Genomic DNA, 12,736 nt, shown 5'->3' with positions numbered 1-12,736 from the left:
CAAAGCTTTTATTGTGGATGGCAGAGCCGTCATCCCCACGCACGCCCACGCACCCAACCACGCACTCACACGCTTCTACTCACCACCCAGAACGGTCACAGTTAATATAGATTAGCAAGATTTATATGGAAGAATATTTAATCTGGTCAGGGTGAGGAGAGGGGTCATCTGTGTTTTTATTTCTTAAATATTTCTCTCTACTCCAGAAGGGTCCGTTTCTCACCAGAAAAGGTCTGATATAAATTAGAACGAAGGGAGGAGGTTGCTGGTGGGGCGGCCACGGGCATCCCTGGACCGCAGCGGCCACGGGCATCCCTGGACCGCGGCGGCCACGAGCATCCCTGGACCACAGCAGCCACGAGCATCCCTGGACTGCGGTCCTGGCTCCACACACTGCTGGGCAGACCAGGTCCCAGCACGGCAGCGTGCCCTGTGGATGGCTCAGTCCCACCCAAAGTCCTGCCCTGTCATCTGATAAAACTTCATATTGAAGGGTCTGTAAAACTCCCGCAGGCGCTGGACCACCTGCACGTCGATTTTGGGGTGCGGCCGCCCCTTGGATTTCCCCAGGCAGCGGGGCTTGCTGCCGCCCTCCGGCTTCTTCAGGCAGGGAAAGCCCTTGGTCTCATTAAAATAGAAATGTTTGTCTGTCACCACCCTCTTGAGACCCAGAAAGTCCTGGACACGGCCCATCTCCCCGGCCGGGTCGCTGACGAGCCTCTCCCCACTGACGAAGAGGAATTTGGAGAGGGGGAAGTACTGCAGCCAGTTGTCCAGGTGCTTGGCGTAGATCCCGATCCTCACTGCGCTCCAGCTCGTGTCGATCAGTCCCGTGCTGACGTTTTTGAAGGCCAGGGCCTGGAAGCTGGGGATGGCGGGGTTTTTGGAGAGCGTCTGCGTGTAGTCCGAGATGGCGCGGGTGACGGGGTTGCGCACCACCACGATCAGCTTCGTGTCCCGAGACATGTTGTAGATGCGCCGGGGAGCCTCCTTGGTGACGAAGTAGCTGGGGGTCTTCTCCATCGTGATCTGCCCCTCCAGCGTCCGCGGCATCAGGCTTCTGGGGAGAGAAAGGGACACAGTCAGGGCTCGAGGCACGGCTGCTCCGACCTGATGCCACGACGGGGACGAGCGGGAGCAAACCCCAAAACTCAGCCAGAAATGCCCAGGGGATCCCCAAACGCAACCGCCTCTCTCCTTCCCCTCCTGCAGCCAGGGACACTGCCTTGTCACACCCCACCCGTCACCTCCTCATCTTCAAAAGCTTTCCTAGGAGCCCCCCTGCCTGGGTCTCTCCTTTCTGCTCACCTCATCTCAGCCTCCCCTTCGTTCTGTCCCCCGCAAGGGACTCCCTGTCACTCTGCCCCACCGGCAGCACCGTCCAGAGGGCACTGCAGGCTGTGGGTCCCCCTCGGAGGTCCCCCACGACCCCCTTCCCAGCCCTGGAAATCCCTCCTGCCCCCTCCTCCTCCCTCCAGAGAGTTTCAGCGGTGGCAACCGGCATCTCGATACGCGCGTTTCGGGATGGGGCTGCTTTTCATCCCAGCCTCCCAACCGATTACATGTCCTGGAGGTGCCGACTCGCCACGTAGGGTTGCAAAGAGGTAAATCTCATCACAGGGGTGTGCACCCACGGGGGCTAAGCCCAAGCGGCGGCCGGGGATGGAGATGCCCACCAAGGCTCCCACCTCCTCTGCCTCCAGACAGCAAGCAGTTAAGGCCAGAAGAAAACTGTTTCCTTTTAGAAAAAAAAAAAGCAGAAAACCTCTCAGGGCCCAGCCATTGTGCTGTGTAAAATTCACTGCCGTGATTGTTCCCCTGTGCACTTTAATGAGGCATTAATTGCCAGAGAAATTACCCAGGCATGTCACCCTATGAGGAGAGCCAGGGGCTGCAGAACCGGTCCCCCCTGCCACCAGCACAGGCACCTGCCCCAGAGACCCTCACGTCCCCCAGAGCCCTTCAGGTCCCCCTTCTTCTTGGGGGGTGGACACGTCCCCTCTGGCTGTCCTGGTGAAGAGGGGACTTGGTTTCCCCAATGACGGAGCCCCCCGAGCCGAGATTGCGGGGCCAGCCGGGAGGCAGCTCACGGGTCCCTGCGGGCACAGCCCCCAGCGTGGCTCCCCGCCACCCAATGCCACCCCGAGCTGCTGCTGCTCCCCACGGTTTCCCTTGCTGGCAGACAGTGCAGATGTGCCAGGAGACTGACAGCTCTCACTTCTGCGTCCCAGCCACGTCCCACCAGCTCGCTCCCATGGCACCCCGCATGGGAGCCCTCGCCGATGGACCCCACATGGACGCAGAGAATGAGCTTGCTCTTCATGGGGCTTATCTGGGATTGAAACGGCTTCATTTCCCCCATGCTATCACAAGCCGCGGTCCCCATTCCCTCCATCATGCTTGGGGTGACATGCACGCTCCCCCTCCCTGGCCACATAAAAGAGAGGAGTCTCTCTTCTCTGGAAACTCATTCTGCTCGGAGCACAGCAGCATTCTGCTCCAGTGCCAGGGGCTCAGCGCTGCTGTCCCCCCAACCAGGGTGGCTGCTGTCCCGAGCAGGAGGCTGCTTTCCCACAGGGAGGGGACACGAGGCTTTCAGAGGTTTGCTTAATACTTTGGGAAATGATGAAACCTCTTCAATAGTTCTTCTGGAAGAAAAACTACACGTCTGGGTGTACACAGAAATACATATAATACACATACAGAATAAGCATGTCCTTTGCTCCCACCCAGGACTTTTTTCTTAGCAGGTGGCAGAGCACTTAACCCAGCAGGCAAGCGCTGGTTTACAACGGGAAACTGAGGCACCAAGCAATGACATGGCTTGTGTAGGAGCTGCTGTGTAGATGCCTACATTCATCCAGCCAACAAACATCCACCATCCCAACATAAAACCACTTGTATGGGTCAGCAAACGCATGTGGATCCAACCTGAGCTGCTCCACACCCAGAGGCATCCCAGGACAAGCTCCAGGGATCAGGAAGTCTCTTGGAAAAAGTACCACTACCTGAATATTAACTGTGACAAGGGATAAAATGAAGCAAAAAAATCAAGTCTAACCAAGAGATTTCACTTAACCGAAAGGAGAGAGTTGGGACTGGATGGACTCTTTCCTACAGGGACTTTCCATTTTGCCTGAACTGGGAAGAATTCTGGTTTTAAAACTCGAGGTTTTCCCTGGGGTCTCCCCTGCACCCCTGGGGCTGCTCCACCCCGTGTCCCTTGGGGCTCGCTGGAAAGGAGAGGAGCTTCCCCCCCGTCCCCATACACCTCTCCTCCCTCGCCCAGGCAGGGCCAGGTTTTTTTAAATGTTGCTTGTTTGAGGCCAAGCCGACCCACACAAGGGCAGGGAGAGCTCCAAAACCCTGCTCGGGGGATCCCTGCAGGAATGCTGGCAGAGCAGGAGGATGAGGATGGACCTTTCCGCTGGGCTGCGGCTGGGTCCCGCAGCGGGGCCGGCTCTTGGCAGCGGCACTTCAGGGCAGGACGGGGTGTTTCAGGGATCCCCATCCCGCTGCTCGGAGCGGCGGCACCGGAGGGTTGGGGGGGGACGGGCCACGCAGCAGCCGGGGCTGTGCTGTGGGGAAGCCAGGGCTCTGCCCAGCAGCATCTGTTCCTTATGTAATGGGAAAAGGCTTGAGGTTTCTGGGTTTTTTTCCCCTGGACGCAGGAAAGAACACTTTATTAAAAGCATTTGCGAGCGACGCTGGGCCCCGCACAACTCCCTCCCCCAAACAAGAGGCAAAAGCCATTTGTGGCTATTTTCCCGGGGTCTTTTTTTCTTTTTTTCTGGACAGTGCCAACGTTTTCAGAGCCACTTCTCATCCCTGGCGTCACCAACCAGCAGCCTGGCCCCTCTGTTTGGCACCAGCGGTGCCCGGGCAGGCAGGATGCCCTTCGGGGGTACATGCATCCTGGGGCAGCGATGGGTGGTTTCCCCAACCTTTTCAGCTCCTTTCGCCCCCTCCCCCCCTGCCCCAAATAACCGGGCTCACTGGAGGGGCTGACTGCTGGGGTTCCCACTGGGAATTGCCTTCCCAAACCAGGATCAGGCCCTTACAGCCCCATGCCCCGTCCCCTCCCTGCCATTCTTCCCTGGAGCCAAGCAAAAATCAACTGCACATCTCCGAACGCCGCTGTTAGCACACCTCCAACCCGCTGCTTGGGCTTCCCCCCGCAAGCCAAGCCAGCAAAGCATGTTTAACTCTAATTACATTCAGAAACTTGCCATAGGGTTTGCCAGGCTGCTTCACGCAGCTTCTCTGGGTGACTTGTTGAGGCATTTCTGCAGCGCTTCCCCGGATGCCACCGGGATTTCTGCACAGCGAAACGGCTCCTTCCTCCTGCTGCTCACCCGCCCAAAACCCTCTCTCAGCAAACATGGGCTTAAGACCTAAATCAGTCCCTCTCCTCAATGGGCAATAAAATGTTTATTATCAAACAGTGAACACTTGGGATGACGCGATCCGAGAGCCTGGAGAGCTCACGTTAAACCGAAACACTGCTTTTCTCAGCCTGTGCTCTACAAACCGGCACCGATTGTACCCGAGCTCAGGAATTCATGCTTGTGCTCAACTTTCATAAAACACGATGGTTTGGGTTTGCTGCAGTCACCATCGTGGTGTTCCCGAGGACATAAACTGGAGAGGAAACCCGTGAGCTACCCCTGCAACAGTGATGCTCTCCAAGAGCACTGACGCTGTGACCATGAAGAACGACATGAATCTGGATGCCCCAGCAAAGGTTTTGCTAAAATATTTTGATAAAAGCCATTTTACCCCCTGCTTCCTTTTTGCAGAGGGACAGCAAAGGGCAGGCTGAGCCCCACAGTGCCGAGGCTGTCCCTAAGGGGTCTGTGGGGCAGAGAGACCCCCGGGACCCCACTCACTGCAGGCAGCCCAGGACGCCCACACCCAGCAGTGCCAGCACCTTCCCCCCACTCATCCTGCTCACCAAGGGCTTCTCAGCACACAGGAACGACACCAACTTTAATTAAAGCCAACCACACTGTCCTAGGCTTAATTAAAATGTAATTAAAATAGAACTTTTAATAAAAGCCCATATTGGGGCAGGGATTGCCAACTCTGTTTGCACAGGTACCGCCGGAGCAAGCGGCGAGCGGCTCCTGTGCCTGTGAGCTGTGATGGGGTGCAGAGACCTTCCCCCCAAGACGGCCCCATACTTGGTCCCCCAACCAGGGACAGCAGTGGGGCAGTGACATCCCACGCAAAACCCCCCTCAAGGCTGGTCCATCAGAGCCGTAAGCCCTGCAAGCCAGCACTTAGGCGGACCCTCGGACAGGCTCCAACACATCTATGGCTTTGTTTCCGACCCGCCGTGGGCTGGACGCCGCTGACTTGGTTCTAAACCCTCGATCCCGCGCTCGGTTAATGCGGAGCCACCGGCTGCTGGGGTCAGGGTGGTGCAGAGGAGCTGGGTCCCAACAGCATCCCGGGACCGCGTCAGGGAACGGCAGCCTCCGAGCAGTTAATTGTGCAACACCTCCTCTTCCTCAGCAGCTCGATCACTCCCAGCTACGCGCTGAGATAATTACACTATTTCACATTTTCATTAACTCCCTCGTACTTTCCCCTAAATTATCCCAGTTAATTATTGATAACCCCTGTCTCCCTCCAGATCTGGCTTAAACTGGCAAAGAGCAGGCCAGGCTTCTGTTATGCTCCACTTTAGCGCAAGCATTGGAAACTTTAATTAAATTTACAGTTAATTCTCATTGACCTTTAGAGAACGCCTCGGGAATGCTAAGCATCGCCTACAAGTAGGCGACACTGCAACGAGGGAGCACCTCAGCAGCCTTGGAGGGAATTTGTATTTCGAGAGACCGTGTGCCCAGGCAGAGCAATAAAACTCTTTACCTTTCTGTTAAGCTGATAAATTAGATAGTAAAACAACTGGCATTTGAGAGGCATCAGAAATGGGATTTCCCACGTAGAAATATTCAACATGTGAAGCTGCTAACGCTTAAAGAAAATAGCAAAATCATGGAGAGGGATGGAAAAATGCCACCACCTACTTCAAAGCCTCCCAGGAGCCATTTAGCGCATCGTTTCACCAAATTTTCCTTTCCACCCACCACGGTGACCCATCCTCATCCTCCTCTCACCCTCCAAGCTGTGGTACCCGTTGGCTGTGTGATCACTGCTGTACCACCTCGTACTCTGCACAGGCAGCCAGCCACGACCCAGGGCTGCGGTTACCAGTCACACCAGTCAGCGAGGGGCTGAGCCCACAAGCTCACATCTGTAACATCCCCTAATTGCTCTCAGCCAAGGTGCGTTTCCAAGGGCTGCCGGACCTCTCCGGGACATTCCCTCTATTATAGTCAATGGGAAATTGCAGATTACGGCTGTGCTCCCAGGGGCCCTCGTTTAGATTAATTACCTCCTCTGTTGAGGTAGCAAGGTGCAATAACTTACAGCCCTGATAAAAATGCAGAAGGAAATACAGATTAAGAGCCATAGCAGGCAGGTAATCAAAGCAGACTTCAAAAAACTGGGCCAACATAACTTTCCAGGGTTAATTGGTTCATGATTCCTCGACTCTGGGATGATTCTGTTGCAGGCGAAGGAGAAGTCCTCCCAGTACCGAGCTGACAGCATAAAGTAATGGATGCGCCCGTCGGAGGACAACCTCGCTGATAAATAAGTCTCTAGCCCGAGAGCATCCCTGCGTTAGCACCCACACCGGCCGCTCGCATGGCAGCTTCACGTGTGGGACAGGCTCTGCCCGCAATTCATCCCCCCTCAAAAAGGCAGGCAGTATCTTTAGCACGGATGCAGGTCCAGCCTGTGCTAAACCCCAGTAAACCGCAGGCGATGGGTGCCAGCCAGATCAGGGCTTGCAGGTTCTGTGTTATCACCAAAAGTGGAAGAGAAAAAGGGGTTAAAAAACTCTCTCCGTTATTATTATTATTAAAAAAATACGAGCACTGACAAAAAAAGCCCCCGACAAAAGCAAGTGAAAGGCAAGGGGATTTCTGCCGGAGGGGATATGGTTGAGAGCTTTCTGCAGGGCCAAAGAAAGTGACTCTTTCAAGGCGATAAGATGGGCGACGGGATGACGTGGGGGACAAAACCGGCCGGGACAGCCCAGCTTAGTGCCGGTGACGGCTCCGCTCGCCCACCCCAGCCCAGCCTTGTCTGGGCAGGGGGCACCCAGTGGTGTCCGGCTGCGGTCCCAGGGGACCTCCTCTCTCAAAGGCAGGGTGACAGGCTGCCCGGGACGGGGCTCAATGGGGGACAGAACCTTTTTTGTGTAAATGTAAAACAGTTTGGAACCAGGAGAGGGGGACAAGGCTTGGGACAGATTTATCCTCTCCCAGCAGACACCCAGTACCACCCGGATCTGCATATGAATCGCCCCAACAGGCTTATCTCACCCGGCGGGACAAGGCTGCCTTTGTGGCCGCACAGCAGCTATGAAGTTGTTAAACTGGAACCAGTTATGTAGACTTTAACACACCGGCCTTTTCCTTCAAGGCAGCTAAAATAGCAGCACCTTTGCTGGAAGCAGGGCGCGAGAAAGCAGCAAGGGGGATAGGATGTCAGGAGGGACAGATCCAGCCTTGTGTCCCTGCTCCCGGCTCTGCTAAGGAGACCCCGGCTGCCGGGGGGCATGCCAGACCCCCCACTCCCCAAAGCGGGGTGGGGGGCATGCGTGGGCAGCCGTACTTACCCCCGACCCCACTCCTCTCCATCACCTCCTCTTCCCAGAGGAAGCACCGGGGCATCTGTTGAACCTCAGTGCAAGGCACGGAAGGCTGAACTCGCCGGCAAGCCGTCCGGGAGCAAATTAGGCCATGTTCCTTTTTATTCCTAATTACTGTGCTATTCCCCCTCTCCTTCCCTGCTGCCCCTTCGGAGGAGGCAGCGGGTCCTGCCAGCACCTCCCCAGCAGGCAGAGCCCCCCGGGCGCTTTCCATCCCAGGCCTGCCTCCATTATTTTTGATTCTTTCACCGATTCAAAAATGTGCAAATGTGGCCACGGCTTCCCAATCAGGCCTGGCCAGGAGCTAATTGGCTTTAAGCAGGGAAACCTGAATATGCTAATGATGGCAGTAACGAGCCTGTGATGCGCCTGGAAGGGGAGCCAAGCCCTCGGCTCAGCGATCGGCTGACTCTGAGACACGTCAATTAACAACAAGGAGGATAATTTATTAATGCTCCTTTGCATCCCCCTGCCCTTTGCTCCTAATTACTGTTTGATACATGAAACGTCGCGGAGGTTTGCCATGTCCTGCTCCCAGCTGGAGCATCCCTGCACAGCCCCGAGCGTCTCCTCCTGCCCCGAGCAGCCTCTCACCAGTGCAATAGCCCAGGACCACGACTGGAGGATCTCCAGCCAGCGCAAAGGACCCCAGAGGTCTCCCACCACCAGACCACGGGGGACAGGGTCCCTGGGCGGGATTCAGCCGGGTCAGGCTCCAGAAGAGGCTCAGAGGAGAAGGGAGATGTGATGGGCTGGGTGGTGCTGCCGGCCAGGGCTGCTCCCTGCAGGGTCCGAGCCCCCGCAGACCCTTGCTGGCTGCAGAGCCCGGCTGCTTCGTCCTGCGAAGGGCACGGGCTGCAAAGCAGGAGGGAGGCAGCAGTGGGGTCTGTTGGGGGGCTCGGGGAAGGGCCAGGAGCCGGAGAGTTTTGTGTTTGACATTAGCATCAAGATCTGGGAGATGTGGATGGAGGGAAAGGGGAGAAGCTGGAGCCAGCATTAGCATTTCTAATGGAGTGGCTGCTTTCACAAGTCACCCGACACCCAGTTATTAACCCCGATAAGAACCCAGGCCATCTGGGAAACCACAGCTGCTTTGCCCGTCTATAAAGCCACCCAGACCCCTGTGCACCCCAAGTCCGAGCCCTGGCAGGAAGATAAGAAAAAGGCCGTTCCCCCCACAACGCCGCGGGGCAGCTGCAGCCCCCTGCACCCGCTCCTGCTCCTGCGCAGACCCAGACCCGCTCCCCTCCGCCGCCCGGCATTTGCATCGCCATCGTGCTCATGTTTACGGCTGGGGGTTGCAATTATGGGCAGCTCAAGGCCCTGAAGGTTTTTTTCTTTGCATGGTTATTCCAGCGGGGTCGTTAAGGCCAAAGGGCTCCCGGTGAATGCACATAACGGCATATGATTACGAAGAGCAGAAACCAGAGTTAATAAGGCCACAGCTCCTTCCCTGCTCGGGAGCGACAGCGCTGGAAGAAGAGGCTGCTTGGCCTCTGTCAGCATCCAGGTGATTCAGAGATGGTCTCTCCTCACCCTTCTCCCCCGTGGAGCTATGCTGCGTGGGGTCACCCCAACAATGCAGAGCAGCTGAACTCCCCATTGACGCCTGCCAGGGACCCGTCACAGCCGGCACCGCTCAAGTCCCCCCCGTGCTCTTGCTGAAGGTGGTGCCCTTGGCCAAGGGACAAAGCCACGGCCACCCTGGGACTCCTGCTCGCCGATGGAGTCATTGCTCCACGGCTACAGAAATGAGCATCGGGCACCCCAAAGCCCACGGAGACATTTGCTACCTCCAGAGCTCACCCAGAGAGAGAGTAACAGCGGGACGGTGCCGCCCGCAGCCCTCAACTGCAGCAGAAGGATCTGAAGCAAAGCCAACCTCGTGTTCCCAGGAGCAATATTTCACTGGCAACAAGCACAGATGTATTTTGAACAACCGTTAGTGCAAAAGCAGCTGAACCCGCCGCTTGGGTTAAAACAGGTGAGAGACAGGATAGCTACATGAATCCCCAGAAACCCTACAGAAAGCGTGGGCTGACACGTGCCCAGCCTCGGCGGGATGCTGGCCCGGGGCCTGTGTAAGGCAAGGGCAGGGCTGCAGCGGGCACGCACGGCCCTCTCCATCCCTCTGGAATGAAGGGCGGCTGCACGGCAGCAATTAGAAATCCTCTTCTTGCTGCTCGCTCCCCGGTGTCCCTTTGATTCCCGAGTCCCGGCGGCCCCGGGGCGTGGGGACAGCCTGTGGCAGGTGTCTTGCCTGTGACCCGGGTCAATCGAGGGCTCTGATCTCCAAATGACCCTTCCCAGCAGTGAATACGTACCCGCGCTCAAACAGCTTGCAGATGAAGGAGCAACAGACTGGAGATGATTTATTCAGGAATTAAAGGTTCAGTACCCCTTTTAAAGGCTGCGTCTCGGCACTGTCAGCCTTCATTGCACACAATTAAAGGGGTTAGCTGCCCCGGCCCGCCGCGGCCCTCCTCCCTTCCAGGGGAATGAAATCAAACAAAACCAACCCCCCCGCACGCTCCTGCCAAGCCCCGGTCCGGTCCCTCCGGTGTATGGTTGAGGGGCACTGCAGAAGGACTTGCAAACTCAGCGCACGAGTGGGCCTGAGCTCCAGCCTGGGAAGCTGCTCCGGCTCCGTTCTCTGCCAGGGAGCGGCTCGGCTCTGCCCAGGATGAAGGGATGCAGATGCTCGGGTTTTGTCCCCACTCGCAGGAGGGGATGCTTGTGGTCGGGGTCTCTGCTCGGCTCGCAGCGGTGCCATCCATGCAAAGCCTGTTCCTGCAGCTCCGGTCTGGCGAGATGCCCCTGGAGCCCTGGACCTTTATGCCTCCTCCTGTTTATGCCTCCGGAGCGAGACCCAGCCCCTGCAGCAAGACCCGACCCCTCTCCGCCAGCTCAGCACCTTCAGGCTCCAAGCAGGGAAGGCGCTGGTCCCGTGTAAGCTCACACCAGCATAATTCAAACACAGCCTCAAACTTCCCTCTCACACCTGAGAGGGGAGATAAGGATAAAAATTGGCACCGTCCCGATTGTTTTTTTTCCCTTCTAAGTTGTGAGAACTGATGGGGTGGTTTGGCTGCGGCGGGGGGAGCATCGCTCGTGGGCGCGAGCAGCAGGAATTCAATGAAAAGCTTCCTTCCTCTTACAAAAGAAAAGGAAGAAATCTGCTGGCAGCAGCGGCTGCTGATAATCTCTTTCCAAGGCAGTAAATTTTCCTGCAGCTACCCCGGCAAGTAATCCGGCAGATTATTACACCTTTCAGCGGAATCAGCCTTTTAAATACGCTCTCCTCTCACCATGCATCTTGTGTTTTATGACCTGACTTGCTGTCTGAGCACAGGGAAACACAAATTATGCTCTTCTGCAACCAGAGTACAGGCACCGGTGACAAATTTTATACCTCTGGTAACCAGGATCCTTGGACGCTGCAATAAATAAGGAAAATTTGCTCTTAAAGCTGCATGGGGCTGCCAGGCTGGGGGCTCTGCATCACTGCAGCACAACAGCGTGGGGAGGGGAAGGGACCCCCCGTCCGCTGCTCTGGGCGAGCACCCCGCTAACCCAGGCAATTGCAATGCCCACTCCGCTCGGACGGGCGTAACACGATTAACGCATACTTATATGCTTCTAATGGCCAGCTATTTTTTACGGACCAGTTGTTCCCAGTCTGAGCACTCCAGGCAGGCAGCACGCTTCTGGCAGGCCGTTCAGATGCAAAATTTATTGCTGTTTAAAAAAATAGAAAAAAAATCCCCGAGATCACTATAAGTATGTCTAAGGTCTTTGTTTTCAATTACAAATAAAAAATATACATATTGGTTTTCACTGAATTATCCTCTTGCAGCAACGGGCTGATCATTCCTGGTTTCCTACCTAGACCAAGGAAAGCACAGGAAGGACATAAAAAGCCCACAAAATCTCATTTTTTTCAGGTTTAAAGTTACGTGGCCAGCAGAAACGTGAATTCCTCCACTTCCTGATGCTCGAGTGGGCAAAAGGAAAACCAGTCTGGTTAAAAAGCGGTTCCTAAAAGACAAATGAGAAAGCACAAGGGCATCAAGGCTGATTTTCCCGTGGCACTGCACTCTCAGGTCATGGCATGAGCGGTGCAAAACCCATCCCTCCGACTACCTCCTCCCTGACCCTCATGACTCTACCTCACCCCACGCAGCCAAACTACAGCCGGATCCTGTCTGGATGCTCCAGGGATGGAAAAGCCACGCACCCACCGTGTACCCAGCACCGCACCCGAGCTCGCCTCCGCCCCGGGAGCTCCTCGGGCGCAGGGATAACCCTGTGCAGCCTCCGGGCAATGCACGATCCCAAGGATCTCTGTGCCCACGGGCAGACGGTGTTTTTCTCTCCCCCGGCTTAAGCCCACGCACGGCGCAGCAGCGTCTGCTGCTTTTGGGAGGGGACATTAAAAAACCGAGAGTTATCTATAATTTTGCACTTGCCTGCGGGGCCTTGGGCTGCCGCACACCAGTGCCCGCCACGCCGAGGAGCTGCGATACTCAAACCGGAGGCAAAATCCTCCAATATTTCAAGTGCATCCATCCCCTTGCTGCCATGCGGTGCCACGTCCCGGGGGGACAGTGGCTGCAGGCGGTCCCAGCCCATGAGCGGTGCCAGCTCAAGCCACAAGCTCTCAGCTAATTAACTCAGCCTAATTAGCCAGGGTGCCGTGCTGGTGGCAGGACCTGCTCTGCCCTCTGCGGCGATGGGTCCCTGGGATCCCTCCTTGCCTCGATCACGGGGTGCAGGTGAGGGGCATCCCCAGCAGGCAGGGCAGCCCTGCCCAGCCCTGGGGAGGGTGCTGTGGGCAGGAGCCCCACACCGGACACCCCGGTCCCAGCCCCGTCGCAGGTGCAGGAGCAGCGGGAGCCCATGCGAGGGAGGAAGAAAGGAGGAATCCACACATGTCTGCCAGAGCGAGACCTTCCCGCTGGCCGGCGAATTGACAGCTGCTTTGATTTGATTAGCAGATGCTGACGA

The 12,736-nt window shown here is 56.6% G+C and overlaps 1 protein-coding gene across 1 annotated transcript in view; it reads right to left on the bottom strand.

The window, feature by feature from the left end:
* Positions 1-441: 441 nt before the first annotated feature.
* HS3ST6 (heparan sulfate-glucosamine 3-sulfotransferase 6) overlaps positions 442-12,736 on the bottom strand; it is a 40,341-nt gene continuing 28,046 nt past the window's right edge. Inside the window, exon 2 of the mRNA XM_050906143.1 lies at positions 442-1,060. Within this exon, the coding sequence (XP_050762100.1) occupies positions 442-1,060 (619 nt within the window). The remainder of the gene's footprint in view (positions 1,061-12,736) is intronic.

Source organism: Gymnogyps californianus, chromosome 15 (assembly GCF_018139145.2).
Source record: "Gymnogyps californianus isolate 813 chromosome 15, ASM1813914v2, whole genome shotgun sequence".
NCBI classification, from domain to species: domain Eukaryota; kingdom Metazoa; phylum Chordata; class Aves; order Accipitriformes; family Cathartidae; genus Gymnogyps; species Gymnogyps californianus.
This window is presented reverse-complemented; position numbering and strand designations above follow the sequence as displayed.